The 24,440-nt window shown below is 31.5% G+C and overlaps 1 protein-coding gene across 1 annotated transcript; it reads right to left on the bottom strand.

The window, feature by feature from the left end:
- Positions 1–1,452: 1,452 nt before the first annotated feature.
- LOC143084883 (kinesin-II 85 kDa subunit-like) lies at positions 1,453–24,353 on the bottom strand. Its single transcript, XM_076260939.1, has 23 exons — positions 24,224–24,353; positions 22,864–22,989; positions 22,037–22,084; positions 20,891–20,974; positions 19,031–19,093; positions 17,980–18,054; positions 16,758–16,837; positions 15,855–15,974; positions 15,381–15,475; positions 14,879–14,921; positions 14,374–14,470; positions 14,100–14,154; positions 13,184–13,266; positions 12,550–12,657; positions 11,853–11,957; positions 11,387–11,476; positions 10,873–10,969; positions 10,431–10,573; positions 6,031–6,090; positions 5,362–5,565; positions 4,920–5,024; positions 4,435–4,585; positions 1,453–3,592 (listed from the first exon to the last, which is right to left on the bottom strand). Exons 1-23 carry the CDS (start codon positions 24,224–24,226, stop codon positions 3,519–3,521), a joined length of 2,109 nt encoding a protein of 702 aa, XP_076117054.1. The 5' UTR covers positions 24,227–24,353; the 3' UTR covers positions 1,453–3,518.
- Positions 24,354–24,440: the final 87 nt, after the last annotated feature.

The raw sequence follows: 24,440 nt of genomic DNA, 5'->3' as shown, positions 1-24,440 counted from the left end.
GAATGTTGTGTCCATACTTGCCCTAACCGTTCAGGGTTCAACCTCTACGGTCGTATAAAGCTACGCCCTGCGGAGCATCTGGTTTGGCTTTAAAATTGAAATATCTTTTTAAACTCATCGGTGACATATATTTTTTAATATAATTTCCATATAAGCTGTACTTAAACTAAATTATTGTAAAATTTGAGCGATTTCTGTAATAAATTTCTTTTTTTATTTCGATATTACCTATATTTCTCCTATTATTTCAACCACCTTTACACAAATGTATGCTTCTTTCGAAGGCAGATTGTGAGCGCAAATGAACGGTGACCCCACTTTTTTATTTTTATTTTCTATTAACTATAAGATAAAATTCATTTATAGAAAAATATAGAGAAATCCTATATAAATGATTTAGACCCGTGAACCCCCTTAAAACATTTTCTTAGTTTATATGTATAAGCATGTGATTAGATCAGTTTAAGATGTACTGCCAATTTTAAGTTCATGATATTTGTTATGCAAATTTATTGGCATTTGCAAGTCTTACTTCCGTGGAGATTATAAAGCTCATCATGGTTTATTGAACTTGAAACTTTTACATAGTTTACAAGTTAATGTATGTGTTCAGACTTGTTTTAAGGGAATGACTTATGATAAGTCGATGGTATTTGGTATGCAGTTGTATTAACATTGACACATCTCATTTCCATGGAGATTGTTCAGCCATGTACCTTCAGTCATGGTTTATCGTCTTTGAATATTTGCATAACTTACATGTTATAGTATTGCTATTTTAATTTCAACATTTGCGTTATCAAATTTACAAAAAGGCAAAACATATCTTGGTGAAAACAGTATATTCTTTTACAAATTATGAATTGGATGGAAAGTTGTCACATTGGCACTCATTCCACTTCTTCTTATATCTAATTAATCTGTTAATCAAGCTGATCCTAGAAAAGTTGTGAATTGAAAACAGACTTTTACATCCGCCTTTTTTAACTTTGAGGAAAATTGTCTCCTTGGCAATCATACATGTACCACATCTCCCTTTCTTCATATTTAAGATCTGTCATCAATACTTACTTCCATAAAGGATGAACATATAAAGATAAGACTAACAAGAATGTGTCCCAAGTACATGGATGCCCCATCCACACTATCATTTTCTATGTTCAGTGGACCGTGATAAAGGGGTAAAACCTTAAATTTGGCATTAAAATTAGAAAAATCATGTCATAGGGAAAATGTGTACTAAGTTTCAAGTTGATTGGACTTCAACTTCATCAAAAACTACCTCGACCAAAAACTTTAACCTGAAGCGGGACAGACTGAAAAATGAACGAACGAACAGACGGATGCACAGACCAGAAAACATAATGCCTATAAATGGGTCATAAAAACTAGACATTATGATGTTATATAAGTTCTATTTCTTCTTTGGTTCATTTTAAAACACATCAACACTTTGTAGTTTATTCTAAAATTTATTAAAGATAATGATTAGCAAAATTATTCCAAATATAAAATGTTATAATGAAAGTTATTGTAAAATAAGCTGAAATTTCAAAGTTTACATTACATTGGAATTGCTGACAAAAATTTATGAATCAGTGATCGAGATTTCCAGTACAAGCTGTAGCAGAAAATGACTGGCTAAAATTAGATTGAAATTATTGGAATGTTCATTTTATTGCATTTTTTCATTATTTCCTGAATTTTAGACCTTGCTAAAATGTTTCAAGAAATCTTATAAAGTTATTACTTTAAGAAAACAGGTCCCATATTGCACAAAATCAATTCCAAGTTCCAGACTGGAATTTTTAAACAATATTATGATTTCGAGTGCAAATGCATATTGAATAGTGCTGTTGTACACATATAAAAACTTCCAATCTTACTAGAACATATAATATGATGCAGTTTTTAAGATTCAAATCCTAGTGCCATTAAAGTTATCAAAATTGCATAGTTTCTTTCAAATATCAAAATTAACATAAACAGTTTATAATTGATTCTGGCTTAAGTTAGTCTTTTCCTGCTTTGAAAGTTAACTCACAAATTAAATAGATAAACAAATGGATATACAATGATCTTCAAGTTGAATTTGAATTTCGAAATAATGTGTGTATTTATATAGTCACTGCACCCATTTCAATTTTAAAATATATTATCAATTTGTTATATCTCCATTGTACCATGAAAGTTTGACAAGTTTAAAAAAAAAAAATTAGAAAGAAAGAGTATATCATAATAGCAATTTTGTTATTATTAAATGAGTTTTTTTAATAAATGAATATTTCAAAACAAAAACTTATGGATATATAATTGCAAAATTATGTTATATGATTTAAAAAAAAGAGATATGAGAACTTCAGTAACTACTTATAATTGAAAAATATTAGTAAAAAATAATAGGGTTTGTTTTAACTAAATGTATTGAAGGTAAAAGGCACCTTAAATGTAAATTTCAACAAAAACTATGTAAAATGTATAAAATTCTATTTTTAAATCATTGAAAATGTCTGCAAAAAATGCAACCACCTGCCAAAAGCTTATTTCCTATGCCTCCTTGTTTTTCTCCCAAAATACAAATATGTCTGACACAACCCTTTAAAAATTTGTTACATCTATTTCTGCTTCCATTTTTTAGGAATATCATAATTTTATTACAGTTACACATACATAAAAATGTCTTCAAAATGATTAATAATATAAAAATAACAAATAAGTGACCAGCACTTAAAAAAGTAGCAAATATGCTCAATATTTATATACACAACACAAAAACTGGACGAAAAATGTCAAAAAGTGGATGGAATGTTTATCAATAGATTTTTCTGTTCCATATAACAGATTCAGTATTTTATTACACAAAAATTATTATATATAAATGTGGACAAATTTTTTTGGATACCATATGTCCATCAAAAGAAAAATATTTTTTTTCCATGAAAATTTTCCTCGTAATTTAACGGATATATTTTCTGCAGTAAATTTACAATGAATGTAAGAATTAAAACTTTTGACAATGTTGTAGGATCAAAGTAAACCAGTCTGATTTTTTATTTACCTTACATTTAAAGTAACTTTGGTTCAATAAGTCCAAATAGCTTACATATCTACTTCTGAATAAGGGCAGATAATTCAGTGTTTTTTTTTATATTTTGTGGCAAGAGGTAACTGTACCAGTATTAAGGAAAAAAGCAGCAAAAAAAATATATTTCATTCTTTTGATTATCATCCTAAAGGGCTATTCATTCCGAGATATTTTAGTGAATTATTTTTTAAATATAAAAACCATCATTGAACCAATCTATACACTAAGTGAACTTCAAATACAGTTAAATGTGTCTTATCATGAAAACCTCAAAAAATTGAAAAGAACAGCCCTTTATTATTGTAAAAATAAATTTTGAAATTTAAAACAAGTCATATTGAGTCATATTGATACAAGTTTGCAATTGTTTTAACAGGGGACATAACTCTGTATCCAACATGATTGTTCGAAGCAGTCATACCAGGCTACAGTTCTAAGCAGTCATACCAGGCTCTGGTGGAATTCTACCTCCAAGCTTTGTTATCACATCCTTCATCTCAGCAATATCTAAATATAAACAGTTTTAATATCAAACATGCAAATGAATAAAGTTATAAATAAACATTATTGAAACCGAGAGATGATGATCATGAAGATGAATGTTGTTGTTTAACACCACTTTTTGCTCACAGCTTTTTCCTGGCCACTAGTTTGCATTGGTGGAGGAAGCTGGACAACCTGGATAGGACCACATGAATTCATAAGGAAAACTCATAAGCCTAGTTTTAGAACTGGTGTAGATATGTTGTAAAGTGCTTAGGGTAATTTTGATATTATATAATGTGCTGTTATAAATACTGTATAATAATAATAATAATAATAATAATAATAATAATAATAATAGAATGCACCTTGTCATGAAGATGGATAGAAACATATAACCTAAGTGTTGACAGGTTGGTGATCACTGAACTTTTGTCTCTGCCACATTCTGCATGTCAGGGGCATGAAATTCAACAGGTGTTGCTGTCTGCATTTACTGTGTTGTCATAGATTAATTGTTTATTTTTCCATTGAAATGTTTAAAAAAAAAAAATATGTGGTGGCATTTTATAGCTGAGTTTAAAGTATTGGTTTTGTTCATTGTTGAGGGACTTACAGTGACCTATAATGATTAAATCCATGTCATTTAGACAAGGTTGGATAGTTGTGAATGTCTCATTGGCAATTATACTACATCTCTTATTTTATAATTTGACCCTTAAACAGAAATAGTTCTAGGTTTGTACTACTTCTGAAACAAACAGACAGTATCCAAATTAGTTTTATTTGTGAGTAATAATACAGAATTTTAAGCAATAGACTAATTGGTTATGCCATAATTAAGTTAAGCTTTTAAGTATACATACGTTGCCTCTGTGATTTATTTTCATCCTGTAATTCATTGTTACGACTTGACAAGAACACAGCATCCTGGATAGCGTCCTCTAACAGCTGTCTGTATCTCTGGTCTAATGCTATCTTCTGCTCCTCAAACATCTCTCGGTAACTTCTAAATGTCTGTAAATAAAAGGGCAAGCATTTATAAGTTCTTGCTTTTCATCTATCATAAAGCATAAAAACCCACTGTGTTTTTGCTATACCTTCCTATCCTTATAATTAAAGCCAAACCTCAAAGATTTTGTGTCATTTCTAACTGTAAAAAAAACTATTTGAGTCAGATTTTATGTGACCCTCCCCTTAAATTACCAACACTACTGTTCTCAGCATGTGAGTGTAAATACAGGTTTTATTTGGGATGTGATTAACTGAAATATATAAAAGGTGCTGCAGGGTTCTTGTATTTAGTTCAGTATTTGTTTTGACTTCACGGATTTTACTGTCAACTACCTACCTGGAAATGTTGTAACTGTTGTATTTCTAACTCATCTTTGTGTACTTTATGAACATCTTCTAACTCTTGTACAATTCTAGACTTCTCTTTCTCTAATAACTGAATCTGTTAAACAGAAAAAAATAATGTCAGTATGTAACCTTTAACTTTTGTACATGTATTAACAAAGAGGATTTCAAGAAAATGAAATATATATGCTGACACAGTGCATTTAAAGACTGTATGATGACTAATTATATGGGGTACAATAACATTTACTTATCTCTGTCTTTAAAAAACAACTACTTATACTTTGAAAATATCTCATGTGAAATCATTTAAGATCTTTTGAATATTATAAAATGACTTAGAGTGGAGCAAACCTTTCTCTACAGCTATGTGTACTTTAAGAAGTTATTTCATAAGAGAAGGCATGTGTGACCCTTTGACTTTGTAAACTCACCTGCAGTGTTGTTACATTTTTCTCAGCCTTCATTTCAGCTACATGTACTTCTAAAAGTTCTCCTTCCTGAGAGGAGTAGGTGTGACCTTTGTTGACCTTCATCTGGATGTCCTGTTTGAGATTTTCTATATCCATCTTCATTTTGTCAATTTCAAAATGTACCAGTGCTGCATGCTCTTTCTCTAAATGTTCTCTTTCTTCACGCTTCAAAACAAAGATTGAAAAGTTACACATGGAATTGAAGAACTATAACACATGTTTTTCCCTTTTGAATAGCATGGTGATGTTATACATAGTACTATTGAATTATAACTAAATTCCTATAAAAAAAAAACACAGAATAAAATATTAAGTTTTATTCCTTATTGTCCTAGAGTATATCACTGTTTCAATGATTAATATAACAGTTTGCAAACATGTCAATTATTGAAGCAAATATGTTCTCATCTAAGAGTACGTGTGATATCTATTTCTGAACATGCAAAATATGCTTTTTTAATGTTGAACAATGTTTATAGTGAAAGCTTAACATTTTATCCACTTCTAAAATTTCACTTAACCAGCTCTGTCTTTTGTTATTATTTATCATAAATTTTGGGATGTTTTGTGCACCTTCCATCAAATTTTTATTCATAAGAGAGGGCAGAGAGTCTACCATATAATATATACCTCAATTTTCTGTCTCAGCTCTGCATTTCCTTTCAGTGATGTTATCTGAGCCTTAGCATTCTGAAAAATTTAAACAAAACAGATCACTATACTTTATTAAGTATGAGATATGGGGAAACAAAATTTTGTATCTCAAAAAGGTGAGTTTATATCAAGTAAAGAAACATACATCTATTTTTCAAAAGAAACTCAAAACAGATTTAAAAAATAAGACAGCACCATGACTTTTATGAACTTTTATGTGTAGAACCACCAACACATACACCGTCACATTATTTTATGTGTAGAACCACCAACACATACACCGTCACATTATTTCATGTGTAGAACCACCAACACATACACCGTCACATTATTTTATGTGTAGAACCACTAACACATACACCGTCACATTATTTTATGTGTAGAACCACCAACACATACACCGTCACATTATTTTATGTGTAGAACCACCAACACATACACCGTCACATTATTTTATGTGTAGAACCACCAACACACACACTGTCACATTATTTTATGTGTAGAACCACCAACACATACACCGTCACATTATTTCATGTGTAGAACCACCAACACATACACTGTCACATTATTTTAATCGAGAACCACCAACACATACACCGTCACATTATTTTATGTGTAGAACCACCAACACACACACCGTCACATTATTTTATGTGTAGAACCACCAACACATACACCCTCACACTATTTTATGTGTAGAACCACCAACACACACACCGTCACATTATTTTATGTGTAGAACCACCAACACATACACCCTCACACTATTTTATGTGTAGAACCACCAACACATACACCGTCACATTATTTTATGTGTAGAACCACCAACACATACACCGTCACATTATTTTATGTGTAGAACCACCAACACATACACCGTCACATTATTTTATGTGTAGAACAAACCAACACATACACCGTCACATTATTTTATGTGTAGAACCACCAACACATACACCGTCACATTATTTTATGTGTAGAACCACCAACACATACACCGTCACATTATTTTATGTGTAGAACCACCAACACATACACCGTCACATTATTTTATGTGTAGAACCACCAACACATACACCGTCACATTATTTTATGTGTAGAACCACCAACACATACACCGTCACATTATTTTATGTGTAGAACCACCAACACATACACCGTCACATTATTTTATGTGTAGAACCACCAACACACACACTGTCACATTATTTTAATCGAGAACCACCAACACATACACCGTCACATTATTTTATGTGTAGAACCACCAACACATACACCGTCACATTATTTTATGTGTAGAACCACCAACACATACACCGTCAAATTATTTTATGTGTAGAACCACCAACACATACACTGTCACATTATTTTAATCGAGAACCACCAACACATACACCGTCACATTATTTTATGTGTAGAACCACCAACACACACACCGTCACATTATTTTATGTGTAGAACCACCAACACATACACCCTCACACTATTTTATGTGTAGAACCACCAACACATACACTATTTTATGTGTAGAACCACCAACACATACACCGTCACATTATTTTATGTGTAGAACCACCAACACATACACCCTCACATTATTTTATGTGTAGAACCACTAACACATACACCGTCACATTATTTTATGTGTAGAACCACTAACACATACACCGTCACATTATTTTATGTGTAGAACCACCAACACACACACTGTCACATTATTTTATGTGTAGAACCACCAACACATACACCGTCACATTATTTCATGTGTAGAACCACCAACACATACACTGTCACATTATTTTAATCGAGAACCACCAACACATACACCGTCACATTATTTTATGTGTAGAACCACCAACACACACACCGTCACATTATTTTATGTGTAGAACCACCAACACATACACCCTCACACTATTTTATGTGTAGAACCACCAACACACACACCGTCACATTATTTTATGTGTAGAACCACCAACACATACACCCTCACACTATTTTATGTGTAGAACCCCCAACACATACACCGTCACATTATTTTATGTGTAGAACCACCAACACATACACCGTCACATTATTTTATGTGTAGAACCACCAACACATACACCGTCACATTATTTTATGTGTAGAACAAACCAACACATACACCGTCACATTATTTTATGTGTAGAACCACCAACACATACACCGTCACATTATTTTATGTGTAGAACCACCAACACATACACCGTCACATTATTTTATGTGTAGAACCACCAACACATACACCGTCACATTATTTTATGTGTAGAACCACCAACACATACACCGTCACATTATTTTATGTGTAGAACCACCAACACATACACCGTCACATTATTTTATGTGTAGAACCACCAACACATACACCGTCACATTATTTTATGTGTAGAACCACCAACACACACACTGTCACATTATTTTAATCGAGAACCACCAACACATACACCGTCACATTATTTTATGTGTAGAACCACCAACACATACACCGTCACATTATTTTATGTGTAGAACCACCAACACATACACCGTCATATTATTTTATGTGTAGAACCACCAACACATACACCGTCACATTATTTTAATCGAGAACCACCAACACATACACCGTCACATTATTTTATGTGTAGAACCACCAACACACACACCGTCACATTATTTTATGTGTAGAACCACCAACACATACACCCTCACACTATTTTATGTGTAGAACCACCAACACATACACTATTTTATGTGTAGAACCACCAACACATACACCGTCACATTATTTTATGTGTAGAACCACCAACACATACACCCTCACATTATTTTATGTGTAGAACCACTAACACATACACCGTCACATTATTTTATGTGTAGAACCACTAACACATACACCGTCACATTATTTTATGTGTAGAACCACCAACACACACACTGTCACATTATTTTAATCGAGAACCACCAACACATACACCGTCACATTATTTTATGTGTAGAACCACCAACACATACACCGTCACATTATTTTATGTGTAGAACCACCAACACATACACCGTCAAATTATTTTATGTGTAGAACCACCAACACATACACTGTCACATTATTATAATAGAGAACCACCAACACATACACCGTCACATTATTTTATGTGTAGAACCACCAACACACACACCGTCACATTATTTTATGTGTAGAACCACCAACACATACACCCTCACACTATTTTATGTGTAGAACCACCAACACATACATTATTTTATGTGTAGAACCACCAACACATACACCGTCACATTATTTTATGTGTAGAACCACCAACACATACACCGTCACATTATTTTATGTGTAGAACCACCAACACATACACCCTCACATTATTTTATGTGTAGAACCACCAACACATACACCGTCACATTATTTTATGTGTAGAACCACCAACACATACACCGTCACATTATTTTATGTGTAGAACCACCAACACATACACCCTCACATTATTTTATGTGTAGAACCACCAACACATACACCCTCACATTATTTTATGTGTAGAACCACCAACACATACACCGTCACATTATTTTATGCAATGAAATGTTGTGTGAAATTTTTACTGTTGTACTGGACAGGATAAAACTTTATTCCACTGGGGAGTAACTTCGATATTTTTTTGGTAGGGTTGTGCCATTTTTGCCTCAAAAAACATACCCATTTTAATATAACATTCACTGAAATTCAGTACCTATAGTTATATAAATATTTAAGAAAGAATGAACTATACTTATATACAATATTTAAAATATGACCCATGCTTATATATAAGCACTAACTCATCATCACTCATAATTCATAAATATACCAGCTACCCTTAAGTTTTTATATATGAATTGACATCGTTTGGTGCACATATATTTTAACGTTATATATATGCATGGATTGTTGGATTAACTGCATGTTTAAGTGGGTGTGAGATTTTAATGGGTGTGGGTGTATTTAGCGCATTTATATATGATATGTAGATCATACCCCAAATCAATATACAGTTATCAAACGTAAATGCATTTTAATATAGAATGTCATTAAAAAGGAGGGTCATTTTTATATAAAATCTCGCAAAATTATGACCCATATTTTTGGCACATCCCCGTATACCCAATAATAGGAAGTTACCCCCCCCCCCCCCCCCCGTGCTTTATTCATGCTACGTATTTCTTTATTTGAAACAAAGATAAATTCTGCCAATTTTTTTTAAATCCAATTTAATAAAAGACTAATAGGGGGGAAATCAATGGTGACATTGCCCCAACAGAACTAAACAAAAAAATCCTGTGAAAATCTTTTACATGCAGCTTTAAACAATTAACATAAATATTACCTCTCTTTCATTTTTCTGTTTCTCCGTCAGTTCTTGTAATTGTTCCTTCAATCTTTTCAGACCATCAGTTTCTTTCTTCAGTTTCTCTTTCAAGTCATGTACAGCAGTGACTTTCTTCTTTGTCTCAGATTCTGATGACTTTCCTGAAAATAAGTAAAAATGTAGTTATTGACTGTATTCTCAAATATTTTGGGTAGTTTACCATTTTAAAATTTGTTTAAAAAGTTGTTACACTATATATCAATCTTATACATCCTAATCACAAAGGGTTTTCACTGATTTTCATACATCATTGATATAGCACCACATGAATAAACAACTCTTGTTAAATTGATTTCCAATTTTGAAGGAAAGTTGGTTGATTAATAAATGTATGCTACCATAAAGAAGAGAGCTCATTTCAGATAAGCGAGGCGAACAAGAACATAATTGTATATCTCACCACTTTGTGTAAGTTTTGAATATTCTCCGATCTTCCTCTGTAATTCTTCATTCAGATCATCTACAACCTTCCTTCTCTCTTTATATTGATAGGTCAGCTAAAATATAAAAGTCAGCGGTAAAGAAAAGGTTTTCTTAGATTGTATTATATTAATTTGTCCCAGTTGATGCTATATTTAATCGATGATTAATTAGATTCATTGCAACCAATAAAATGCAACTCTAAACTATGATAAACAGCTTACTGTAGCCTATAGTTGTAACTTTCTGTGTCTTGGTCTCTTGAGGAGAGTTGTCTCATTGGCAGTCTAACCACATCTTCTTATTTTCATATTTGACTCAATATCTTTAATACGAGTATAAATTTACCATTTATAAAAAAAAATAAAAGCTTTTATTCAAATATATAAAAGTATGAGTTATTGACCTAACATAAAATAAATATTGTATCTATTAATCTATTATTAATAAGGAACCAGGAATAAAGTTGCATAGCAGAGAAAGATTAATTTTACCTGATCTTTTTCTTTCTGAAGCAGCATCAGTTTTTCCTGTAATTCTCTGTTTCCTTTCTTCATACTGTCTTGCACCCATTCCAGTACACCCTAAAAAAATAATTAATTTATACATTTATAATAATAAAACTGACTTTCCTTTATAGTGTTTTTGACCTATTAAAGTACACCCTTATGACAATATTAAAATAAATTTATATTGATAAGATTTTCTTTGAAAAACTAAATTCAAATTACTTTAATGGATAATTGCAAAAATAAGCTAAAACAGATTAGATCTTGTACATTTCAGATAACATTAAATTTCTCAAATCCGTAGATCATATAAAGAAAGACAATAAATAATATCCCAAAACTCAAACTAAAAGGAATTTAAAATATTATTTTTATCTATCAGATAATTTCCATGTGGCTAACGGTAACTGGAAAATAACATAAAGGACTGTTCACACAATTCCAATCCTACCTTATTAGCTAGATTAGTTTTCCTTTCATTTTGATATTTACTGGACTGTTTCTCTCTTTCTTCCCATGTAGACCTCTTGGCTATCTGTAAATCTTGTACCAATGCCTGTTAGTAAATCAATAAAGAGGTGAAAGATTTCAAGAAATGTAATCCATTGCTGTATTTGAGGACAAGATGAAACCTCAAAACAAATAAAACATTTTAGATTATACTTTCTATACAATTCATATTTCTATATAGAGATAACATAAATTGAAATTACACTGTAAAAAAAAATTGGGTCATAAATTTGAAAGTCAAGTAGTGATTTGGTCCAGCTAAAAAAGGTGAAAAAAATAGCATTTTGGAAGCTGTCAAAAGATTTCAAGACCCCCTTAACAAAAAAATTGTCCATGTCCTAAAAGTAGTACAACACACTGTAAAAATATTTTAAAATTTTTATTTATTGTCTAAAAGAAATGCACTATGAAATAACTGTAGTCTCCGACCAGTTGTTCCTAGTCATTTCCATAATCTCAGCTAAATTCGTTAACATCTGTTTCCATTTAAACAAACTTTGAGTCATATAATTTGATATTTCAAGTTGTTTATTAATGAATGATGACTTCTTAATATCTATTTCAGGTAAATTTCTACTGTAGGGTTGCTGTCACATTGATGTTTTTACCCCATATCTATTTTAATGGATATAACTGACCTCCATCTTCAGAACATCATCCTTGTTAGGTTGGGATTGTGCTGCAATCTTTTCTCTAAGTTTGGAAATCTCATCTCTCAAATCATTAATTATATCGTGTGTTTCATCCTGAAAATAGTTGGTTATTGTACATCTGAAATCTTTGATATAATATATTTATATAACATAAACAATAGCAGTCTTTTGAAAAGAGTTGATATGAATGTACCAAATTAGGTTTAATGTTCAAATATACATTGAACAAACTTGCATGAATTTATAATAGATATAAGAAGATGTGGTATGAGTGAGAATCCAAGACACAATTTATAAAAGTAAACCATTATATGTCAAAGTATGTTCTTTTACACGGAGCCTTAGCTAAGCATGCTATAAATGAAAATATGCCTCAGTTTAAGTATCATCATCTGCAGATAGTGGATTTGTTACTCAATCTTACTTGAAAGGGTTCAAAATTTTTAATGCAGTCTATACATTAATAATTCAAGTATGTTTATAACATTTTTAGTTAAAAATGCAAAATGGTTTATCATTGTGAATTTTGCAAATAGCTTACATAAGGCTGATTAAGTATTATCTTACTTGCTTACTGAGGGCTAATTTAGTATAACCTTAACACCATTTATTTACCTACCAGATTCATTTTCACATGATTCTTTGTATTTTTAGCATATTGTGCATACTGTAGTGTTGTCATGGTTTCCTGTGCTGATTTGTCTGAAAAATAAAAAAAATTTGGACCTTAATGTAGACCAATTTTAAAACGGAACCAAAAATTCAGAATCTACATACACAGTTAGATTCGACATATCAAGGAACCCCAATTATTCAATTTTTGATGAAATCAAACAAAGTTTAATTTTGGACCCTTTGGGCCCCTTATTCCTAAACTGTTGGGACTAAAACTTCCAAAATCAAACCCAACCTTCCTTTTATGGTCATAAACCTTGTGTTTAAATTTCATAGATTTCTATTTACTTATACTAAAGTTATGGTGCGAAAACAAAGAAAAATGCTTATTTGGGCCCCTTTTTTGCCCTTAATTCCTAAACTGTTTGGACCTCAACTCCCAAAATCAATCCCAACCTTCCTTTTGTGGTCATACACCTTGTGTTTAAATTTCATTGATTTCTATTAACTTATACTAAAGTTCTTGTGCCAAAACCAAGAATAATGCTTATTTGGGCCCTTTTTTGGCCCCTAATTCCTAAACTGGTGAAACCAAAACTCCCAAAATCAATCCCAACCTTCCTTTTGTGGTAATAAACCTTGTGTTAAAATTTCATAGAATTCTATTCACATTTACTAAAGTTAGAGTGCGAAAACTAAAAGTATTCGGACGACGACGATGACGCAGACGACGACGCCAACATCATACCAATATACGACCAAAAAATTTTCAATTTTTGCGGTCGTATAAAAATATCTATCATAGTTAAATTGTTACTTTATCAAATAAAAAATGTTTTTGAACAGCTTTTTAGGCAAGACATCAATCAACCTTATTGGTATCTAAGGACATTAAAATACATTTTGTACTATTTACTTACCAACAGGGGAGACAACTGCAAAAACCATAGTAACAGCATTACCTCCAAGACTTTCCTGCAAAAAATAAATACATTTACGCAGTTTTAATAAATACAGTCAATTTTTTTGTTCTTTACATAATAGTCATATTTTGTGAGCAAAACAACAAAGGGAATAGCGATTAAAATATTTTAACTTTAGCAATTTTTTGGCGCAATTGAAATCAGTCAAGTTTATCACATTTAATTTTAAAGAAAGTCATTATCACTTCCTGTATCAGATGTATATGTTTACCTGGAGAACTCTAGTGATGACAGAATCCCTATAAGGAATGGCTCCTCCTTTCTTTGGTCCTCCTAAAGCATTTAAAACACTTGCCATACCTTGAACACTACAAACAAACATACAAAATTTAATTTGAAACGAACATCCCTGTATAAACTTGTAGAGAAGAATTGCCCTTCAGCATATTGAGCAGAGGTCAAACTGTAGATAAATACAGGTCGGTATCATAAAATGTGTATTGTTAAGATAAAGTGGTCATCATTTAATTTCAGGAATGATTTATGGTTTCAGGTAATATTGACTCTACCTCAACGCCGCTTCTTATCACAAAATTGGTTGGTTCCACTGTTTATAAACTCTAAAGCGGCTTTCTTTTTGTGTATGTTTGTGCATTTCTCTGTAATTTGTATGAATGTGTATGTAATCTGACAAGGCAGGTATGCTTATTAATCTCTACATAATTATATAGATTTTATCTTTCCTTTATTATCAAATATATATAAACGTATAATACCCTGCAACAACTTTTGGATCTGTGCTGCCTCCATGGTCAAACCCTGTAATATAATAATACATACAGAAATCTTTGAAGAGATAACAGCAATAAATGTATGATTTATTTGCATTAGGTTTTATTCTCAATTGAATAGGGATTTAGCAATGAATATCATAGATTTTATCCCTTCATTTTTTATTTTCATTTGCAAACATATGGTATTAAAGTGTAAAATTATTTGGTGTCTGGAGCCTAGTCTTATTGTCAAGCATACCACATCTCCCTACTTTTATACTAGTTGTCTTATTGTTAAGCATACCACATCTCCCTACTTTTATACTAGTTGTCTTATTGTCAATCATACCACATCTCCCTACTTTTATACTTAAACTGTAACTAGTATATAATGTGACTTTAAGAGTATAAAATAATCAAGAGTATTTAAAGTGAGGATGTGAAAACACATTGATGCTTAATTTAAGTTTTGAAACCATTTTTTTCTATTTTCTAGGTTATTTACCTGCAATTTCTGCCAATGTTAGAACAGATCTGACTCCAACTTTACTGGATTGTCTCTCCTTCTGTTCTATGGTTATACTAAATACAGAATGAGCTCTGAAAAAAACCAAATAATAATGTATACTCATTTTCTTTTCTTTATGATATTAAGATGAAATGTCAAGGAAGACTGAAGACTCCAAAGTCTAAAAAAGACTGGATGTATATGACACCCTAATCTCACAAAGCAATAAGGAAATAACTTAGTAACCCAACCAGTGGTATTCCAAACTGACAGTATATCATTGAGTTTTATTGGTTAAGATCAGCTACATGAACCCACCAGCTTTTTTCATACTAACCTTGCCCTGCTGCCTTTGAGATCAGAACCTCCAGCTTTATAAACTCTCCTACCTTGTTCATACTAACCTTGCCCTGCTGCCTTTGAGATCAGAACCTCCTGCTTCATGAACTCTTCTGCCTTGTTCATACTAACCTTGCCCTGCTGCCTTTGAGATCAGAACCTCCAGCTTCATAAACTCTTCTGCCTTGTTCATACATCTCTGACATTTCATCATAACTATGGACTACCATCTCAGACAAACCATCTACAAATCTAAAGGAAAAAAAACATCTGTCAGGCTACAGTATCAAACACCGTTTTGATGATAATTATTCATGCATAAATAATTCTCAGCTTTTTAAGACATTTTATAAAATTATAAGCCTTCCCAGCTGCACCATATTTTTGTTACATTTACAATATGTAAAAGGATTTTTTTCTATATATTGGCTTTAGTAACCCATGACTTTTATTTACGATTTTTGAAAAATTGATGAATCCATCAGTGATTTATTTTTTAGTTGATAAATATAATGTTCTTATAAAGTCATAAACAAATTCACTAGATGTCTCTGCAGTTTTTTAAAGTACCAAAATTTAATTTACATATATATTCCAGGTTTTTAATAATTATGTGGTTGGTTATGGTCTGACAGGACATCTTAAAGCAGTCTTTCTGGCAATTAAAATAAATAACTGAATAAACTGGATAGATTTACCCTCCCTCAAAACATAACATATGCAAAAACAGCAATTCAAATTGTCTCCAGGTTGTCAGGTTTTTAGTGTGGTGGGTGGGATGCAATAATATTTACATTTCATTATGAGGGTGAAGTCGAATTGTCATCTGATTGTTTTGTCAGTAGCTCAGTCTGTCAGGTTTTTAGTGTGGTGGGTTAGATGTACATACCTATACCTAAGATAATGGATACTTACATTCCTTTATGAGGGTGAAGTCTAATTGTCATCTGATTGTCTTGTCAGTAGCTCAGTCTGTCAGGTTTTAGTGTGGTGGGTTAGATGTAGATACATATACCTAAGATAATGGATACTTACATTCCTTTATGAGGGTGATGTCTGATTGTCATCTGATTGTTGTGAGGATTTAATAAATCCATCATCTTCTCATCCATTGCCTAGCAACAATGAAAAATATTAATAAAATATCCTATTTTAAAAAATAGAGAACATAGTTATGTTTCCAGGTCCATTACTGTTTACCCTTCCAGAGCAATTTACCATAAACAGCATGATATTTATTAGTTACAATTTACCATAAACAGCATGATATTTATTAGTTAGAATTTACCATAAACAGCATGATATTTATTAGTTAGAATTTACCATAAACAGCATGATATTTATTAGTTAGAATTTACCCTAAACAACAGCATGATATTTATTAGCTACAATTTACCCTAAACAGCATGATATTTATTAGTTAGAATTTACCATAAACAGCATGATATTTATTAGTTAGAATTTACCCTAAACAACATGATATTTATTAGTTAGAATTTACCATAAACAGCATGATATTTATTAGTTACAATTTACCCTAAACAACATGATATGTATTAGTTAGAATTTACCATAAACAGCATGATATTTATTAGTTAGAATTTACCATAAACAGCATGATATTTATTAGTTAGAATTTACCATAAACAGCATGATATTTATTAGTTACAATTTACCCTAAACAACATGATATTTATTAGTTAGAATTTACCATAAACAGCATGATATTTATTAGTTAGAATTTACCCTAAACAGCATGATATTTATTAGTTAGAATTTGTTTGAGTTCACTGTATTGTTGGTTATTGTTTATCTTTTTATATTTTTCTATTGGTTAATACTGTCTGGTCCTTTTCTACTTTTGTCTTCTAAATTTTCTTCATTATTCGTATGCACTTGTTTTTTCACTGTTTTGTTTTTATAAAATCTCGTTTTTGTGGTTATTATTAAGATAAGAAGGTTTAAGGAAATGAACAAAAATGGTTAAATATTTTTTTTAAATTAAATACGTTAACATCTAGTTTTAATGATTTTTTTCACTCACAGATAGTTGATAATTAAATAATTAACTATGCTAATATCACACAAAGTCACAGAAGTTACGCTCACTTGTTGCTATAACATGCTAATGACAAATTTACCTGTAAGTATGACACAGTTATAATTCACCTGTAAGTATGACACAGTTATAATTTACCTGTAAGTATGACACAGTTATAATTTACCTGTAAGTATGACACAGTTATAAAGAATTTACCTGTAAGTATGACACAGTTATAAAGAATTCTCTATTACTTTTCTCAGCTATGTGTTGGTATAATCTCTTGATCATCTGAAACCAAAGAAGAAAACATTATATATTTTTAACTGAAGAACCTTACAGAGCATGCTCACATACCCCACACACCCCACATTGTCACTAAGCACACAAAATCTCCCAAGATTTCTAAGTTTAAAGATTCATAACTCCAACAATAGTCAACTGATCAAAATTTCTAGAAAAAAAAAATAAATCATAATATCCTGTTGATATGCACATTTACATTGCATGTTCTTACTATCTACAAAGTTTCATAAAAATCTGTTGTTTGGTTTCAGAGGAGTTGGAATGAAAAAAACAGAACTGACAGAAAGGTGGACTGATGGGTCAGAAACAACCGTTTAAACAAAATTAAAAATGTTGTATACAGTTAATCATTACTTTCAGGCTTACACTCTATAATGTTTGATGGTGGTTTAAAATTCTTTTGAGACCAACTTTGAAAACAGCTGGATAACATTCAAACATCTACCACATTTGTGATTAGTCCGAGATTACTCTGACGTCCAACGGCTGTTTTGCCAGACAAGCTGGGGCCGTGGGACGTCAGAGCTCGTCCCATATCAAAAAGTGGATATTTGCCCATCCAAAATAGATACGCTGCTTCGTCGCTTCTGATGCTGACTGACGGCCTTGGAATTATATAAATCGGGCATCAACCTGTTCATTTTTCATTTATCTCTTCATTTATGTAAGTTTCACCTACCTGCCAACCTTTATTTTTCAATATTTTTAACAGTTTTCACAGTGACCCATCGATTTCGGCATTTTGACTGTCATGACTATATGACGTCCCACGGCCCCAGCTTGTCTGGCAAAACAGCCGTTGGACGTCAGAGTAATCTCGGACTAATTTGTGATACATGTATGCTAAAGTGTTCAACACAGGTAAACGAACTTAACTTAAAACTATTGAACATAAAGAGACTATTCCTGGAATATTTTCTTAAAACTTAACATCAGTTCCATGTCAATGTAGTTAACTTACTTGTGGAGCTATCCCAGGATTGTCGTCTGTACCGGACATCAGGTGACTTTTACCTGCTCCTGTCTGTAAGGGAAAATAATATCAATGTTAGTGTATTTGAATGTAAATGTAGTTCAGTTCCAATAACACTGCTGAAATTTTTATGTGCAGAAAGTTAATAGTCCATTTGCCAATTACTGATTTGATTCTGTTATTACACACTTTTTAAACAAATTAATTCCCTTTGTCAATCGTAGACTGGTTCAATACTGGACAAAATTGGCTTTTGCCAATGCAATGCATGATGAATTGAAAGTGATGTATCGGCGGTTTAACTTATTTTTAATGAAAAATAATTTCTGATGTCAAAAGTATTAACAACAAATTAATGTAATTAAAAGATTTGAAAACCTTAAAAATTACTCACATTACGCTCAAGTAAATTTGCTCTCTCTGCTAGTTCTCCATTATAAATAAAAATTAATGTCCCTCATAAGGGAAACAACTAAACTAGAGGCTCTTAAGAGCCTGTGTCGCTCACCTTGGTTTATGTGCATATTAAACAAAAGACACAGATGGATTTATGACAAAATTTTGTTTTGGTGTTGGTGATGTGTTTGTACATCTTACTTTACTAAACAGTCTTGCTACTTACAATTATCTCTATCTATAATGAACTTGGCCCATTAGTTACAGATGAAAATATTTTGTAAAAATTTACAAAAATTTACAAAATTTGTGAAAATTGTTAAAAGTTGACTATAAAATGCAATAACTCCTTAAGGGGTCAACTGAGCATTTTGGTCATGTTGACTTATTTGTAGATCTTACTTTGCTGAACATTATTGCTGTTTACAGTTTATCTCTATCTATAACAATATTCAAGATAATAACCAAAAACAGTAAAATTTCTTTAAAAATTTATTAATTGAGGGGCAGCAACCTAACAAGCGATTGTTTGATTCATCTGAAAATTTCAAGGCAAACAGATCTTGACTTGATAAACAATTTAACCCCCTCAGATTTGCTCTAAATGCTTTGGTTTCAAACTTTTAAGTCAAAATCTATGTTTTACCCCTATGTTCTATTTTTATCCATGGTGGCCATCTTGGTTGGTGGGCTGGGTCACCGCACCATTTTTTTAACTAGATACCCTAATGATGATGGTTAAATTTGGCCCAGTAGTTTCAGAGGAGAAGATTTTTGTAAAAGATTACAAGAATTTAGGAAAAATGACTAAAAAAATGACTAAAAAGGGCAATAACTCCGTAAGGGGTCAACTGACCAATTTGGTCATGTTGACTTATTTGTAGATCTTACTTTGTTGAACATTATTGCTGTTTACAGTTTATCTCTATCTATAATAATACTCAGGATAATAACAAAAAACCGCAAAATTTCTTTAAAATTACCAATTCAGGGGCAGCAACCCAACAACCGATTCACTCACTCACTCACGGTCTGATTAATCTGAAAATTTGATGGCAGATAGATCTTGATGTGATTAATAATTTTATCCCCTGACAGATTTGCTCTAAATGCTTTGATTTCAGAGTTATAAGCCAAAATCTACATTTTACCCCATTCTTCTATTTTTAGCCATGGTGGCCATCTTGGTTGGTTGGCCGGGTCATCGCACACATTTTTTAAACTAGATACACAAATGATGATTGTGGCCAAGTTTGGTTAAATTTGGCCCAGTAGTTTCAGAGGAGAAGATTTTTGTAAAAGTTAACGATGACGGATGACAACGGACTAGGACGACAGGCCTTTGGGCCAGGTGAGCTAAAAAGGGATCTCTAATATCAGGGTCAATTACGGAAATAGGCAAATAGCCTATTAAAAGGGGATAAAATGGCTATAATTTAACATAATACTTACTGCCCCAAAAGTCATTATGGTAGAATTATATCCTTCTGTCGTTCTTTGTAACATTGTCTCACATTTTTCTTTAAAAATCTGTTCCTATTAAAATGAAAAATAAACAAATTCAGCAACCAATCTTCTATTATGTAACCACACACCTAATATGTAACCACACACCTATTATGTAACCACACACCTATTATGTAACCACACATATAATATTGCTCTCTTCTGTTTATTAATTTAATTGTGATGCTACTTTTTTCAAATCTCAATTTTGAAAGAACAATTTTAATCAAAGTAAAGCAAGTTTAAAAGTAAAAAGAAAAAAAAAAAGTTTCTCGCTAGATCATTGGTGGCCTTCGGCTGTTGACTGCTCTATGGTCAGGATGTTGTCGCTTTGACACATTCCCCATTTCCTTTCTCAATTTTATATTTTACACAAAAAGTCAAAATGTTAGAATCATGGCAGTTCTATTTAACTCCCTAGATTATTGACAGTTGTATTTAACTCCCTAGATTATTGGCAGTTCTATTTAACTCCCTAGATTATTGACACAACTGTGGATTCATTTATTTTGTGGGTACCATTTTTTGTGGATTGAAATATAAGAAAAAATTGCATTTTTTGTGACATTTGATTACAAGGTTTGGTCAAAGTCTGTTTAAATTCCTAAAGAAAATTTGTAATTTTTTGGACATTCTTCATACTTGGGTTAACACGAAATCAACAAAAATGTGTATCCAAAGAATAGTAATGAATCCACAGTATGTTAACAGTGATGTCTCAAATTGTTATTAGTAATATATGTAAATGAAACATTTTAAATTCAAACATTTGTTTCAACTGTTAATTTTCAGTTAAATCATATAAATATACATGTACAATGTATCACTAAAACTTGAGTTTTATTTTCTTCAGAAGACAAAGTTGACCAATAATGATTTAGCATTTCTTTTAAGGCGATCTTCACATTTGTTCTTGAGCATCATTGATGAAGGTTACCAAGAATTTGTGTATTGTCTGCTATAAAACTATCATCATTAATTCATAAAATAAAAGATGAATAATAAATGATAACCAGTAATTAGCTACTACTTACATCCACTACTTACAACATTAGACAATCATTCATCAACATGATCAATCTGACTACTTACATTTCTAACTTCTCCAGAGTAGGCTCCATCAAATCCAAATGACTGTTCCTGAAAAATAATAATGAACAATTTACACTATTCAAGTTTCACTGTGACCTTCATCAGTGAGTTTGGTATTTACAAATTCATTGATAAACAAAAATTATACATGTTATCTACATGTAGCAGATTTATCATATTCTTTCTTAAAATGTTTTTTTTCCTTCACAACTTAAATACTCAATTCTTATCAAAATTTAATGTGGAATTCAAAAGCGATTCTGTCATTAAAATTGCCAAAATTTGACTGTATTCTATTGCCTTCTTGGTTGCCTAACTGAGTATATCACTTGGTCCGAGTACACAATTATTTCGTAGTGCATTTCTTTTAAACAAAAAATGGAAATAAAAAAAATCCCACCTGTGCTTTCTCAATAATATTTTTACAGTGGGTTGTACTACTTTTGGGACAAATTATATCAAAATTATAGAAAACTTTATCAGCTCTAACTCAAAATATGGACAATTTTATGTATTAAAAGGAGGTCTTGAAATCTTTTGACAGCTTCCGAAATGCTAATTTTTGACCTTTTTCAACAGGACCAAATCACTACTTTACATTCATGACATTATAATTCATGAATCAAATTCTTTTAAAGTGTTATTTTATCCCCCTTCTTGCTACTTGAGGCATAAAACATAAAGAAATAAATTTGGAAGGGGTATAAAAAAATTGACAAGTAACACACTGTCCACACTAGGGACTATATTCGTGGACAACGAAAATCAAGGGACGATAACTGTGTACTCGGACCACTCAATCCACAGATACCGCTAAGTAAACATACCTTTCCACCAAGTTCTAATAAAATCTTATCACCAGAAACTTTGACCACTGATTTTACACCTTTGCTAGATTCTTCTCCTGTAAGTGGTCGACAGCGACCAATCACTTTTATACTGATATTTTCTGGCTGAAATATAAATCAATTACTGAATTAGTCATATTGTTATAAAATATTTTATACAGCTTTAAAATAACATTGAAGACATTTTATTGCCCCAAAAATTTATTTTGTGATTTTGGTTTGCAGTCTCACTGGCACAAACTCTACTAAACATATATATATATATATATATATATATATATATATATATATATATATATATATATATATATATATATATATATATATAGATGTATATCATTTCATTTATCATGTTTATCTAAGTTCAAATTACATTACAATAGACCACTTTCAAGTTAAGTCTTTCACCAAGAAGTTAGTCAATTATGTGCTTTTTTGTGACGTCATTTACCAGATAGAGGATATCGCCTGTTTTATGGAGGATATCTTATAGAATTGATGTTTGTTCCTTTGATGCATTCGTGTATTATAATTGACAGTGTTCAAGATATTTTTTTTATTTTTTCTTCATTCAGGAACGGATATATCTTATTTCAGGTTCAACAGTGGACATACCCCTAATGCACAGGCACTTGTCTCCAAAAAGAATTCCTATATACCTTGATATAACACAAAGTACTTGACTCACATTTTTTGAAAAATGATAGCCAGTCGTGAAATTCAGTCATATGCCTATTGGCAATCTTGCATCAGTGAACGAAATAATTACGATAGACATACTTGGGTAGGCCTGGTACAGATGATTCCAACAACAATGATCAGAAGTGTTAATTATACACTATTGTGTAGAAAAATCAATTTAGATTTACGGCATAACAAGTTTTCTAGTCATGCTACCCATGGGGTTGACAACTGATAAATCAGCATAAAATGGAATTTCATGAATGGCCGACATTTTTCAGAAATGCGAGATAAGTACCTTGTGTTATATTAAAGTATACAGATCTATACAGGAAAATATTTATTGAGACCAGTGCCTAAATGGTCATTATCAAGGAATCACCACCACAGATGACAGCATTTCAAATGAGAAATAAACATTTTTTTTTGTTTCAAATACTGGACTGTCTCTGATGTCAGATATTTACACTTCTAGCAATTATCTTCATTTTAATTCAATGTAAATAGTATTTTAAAACATCGGTTCTTCCTCTTATTTTGACTGGAATTTGAAATATTTTAATTCCAGTCAAAATAACTTAAAAAGAGCAAGAACTGATATTTTAAAATCATTATTTACATTGTATTAAAATGAAGTTTAACAAAGAGGACAGTGTACCATTGCTATTCTTTAACAACTAAAACTGCAATGAAAAGGAAGAAAATAAAACAATTTCACTGGAGTCCAGTTCCAGGGTTGCTCTCCAAGGTATTTGTGTAAATACACAAGAAATGATGACGTCAGGTAATTTTTTCGGGAGAATTACTTGATTCATTAAATTTTCAATTGAATTGTATTTATCTGTTTATTGGCAATCAGGTTTCGAATAGTATAA

The sequence above is a fragment of the Mytilus galloprovincialis genome, chromosome 8 (genome assembly GCF_965363235.1).
Source record: "Mytilus galloprovincialis chromosome 8, xbMytGall1.hap1.1, whole genome shotgun sequence".
Classification (NCBI taxonomy): Eukaryota; Metazoa; Mollusca; class Bivalvia; order Mytilida; family Mytilidae; genus Mytilus; species Mytilus galloprovincialis.
Note: the sequence above shows the minus strand (reverse complement) of the source record. Positions and strands in the feature narration are given on the sequence as shown.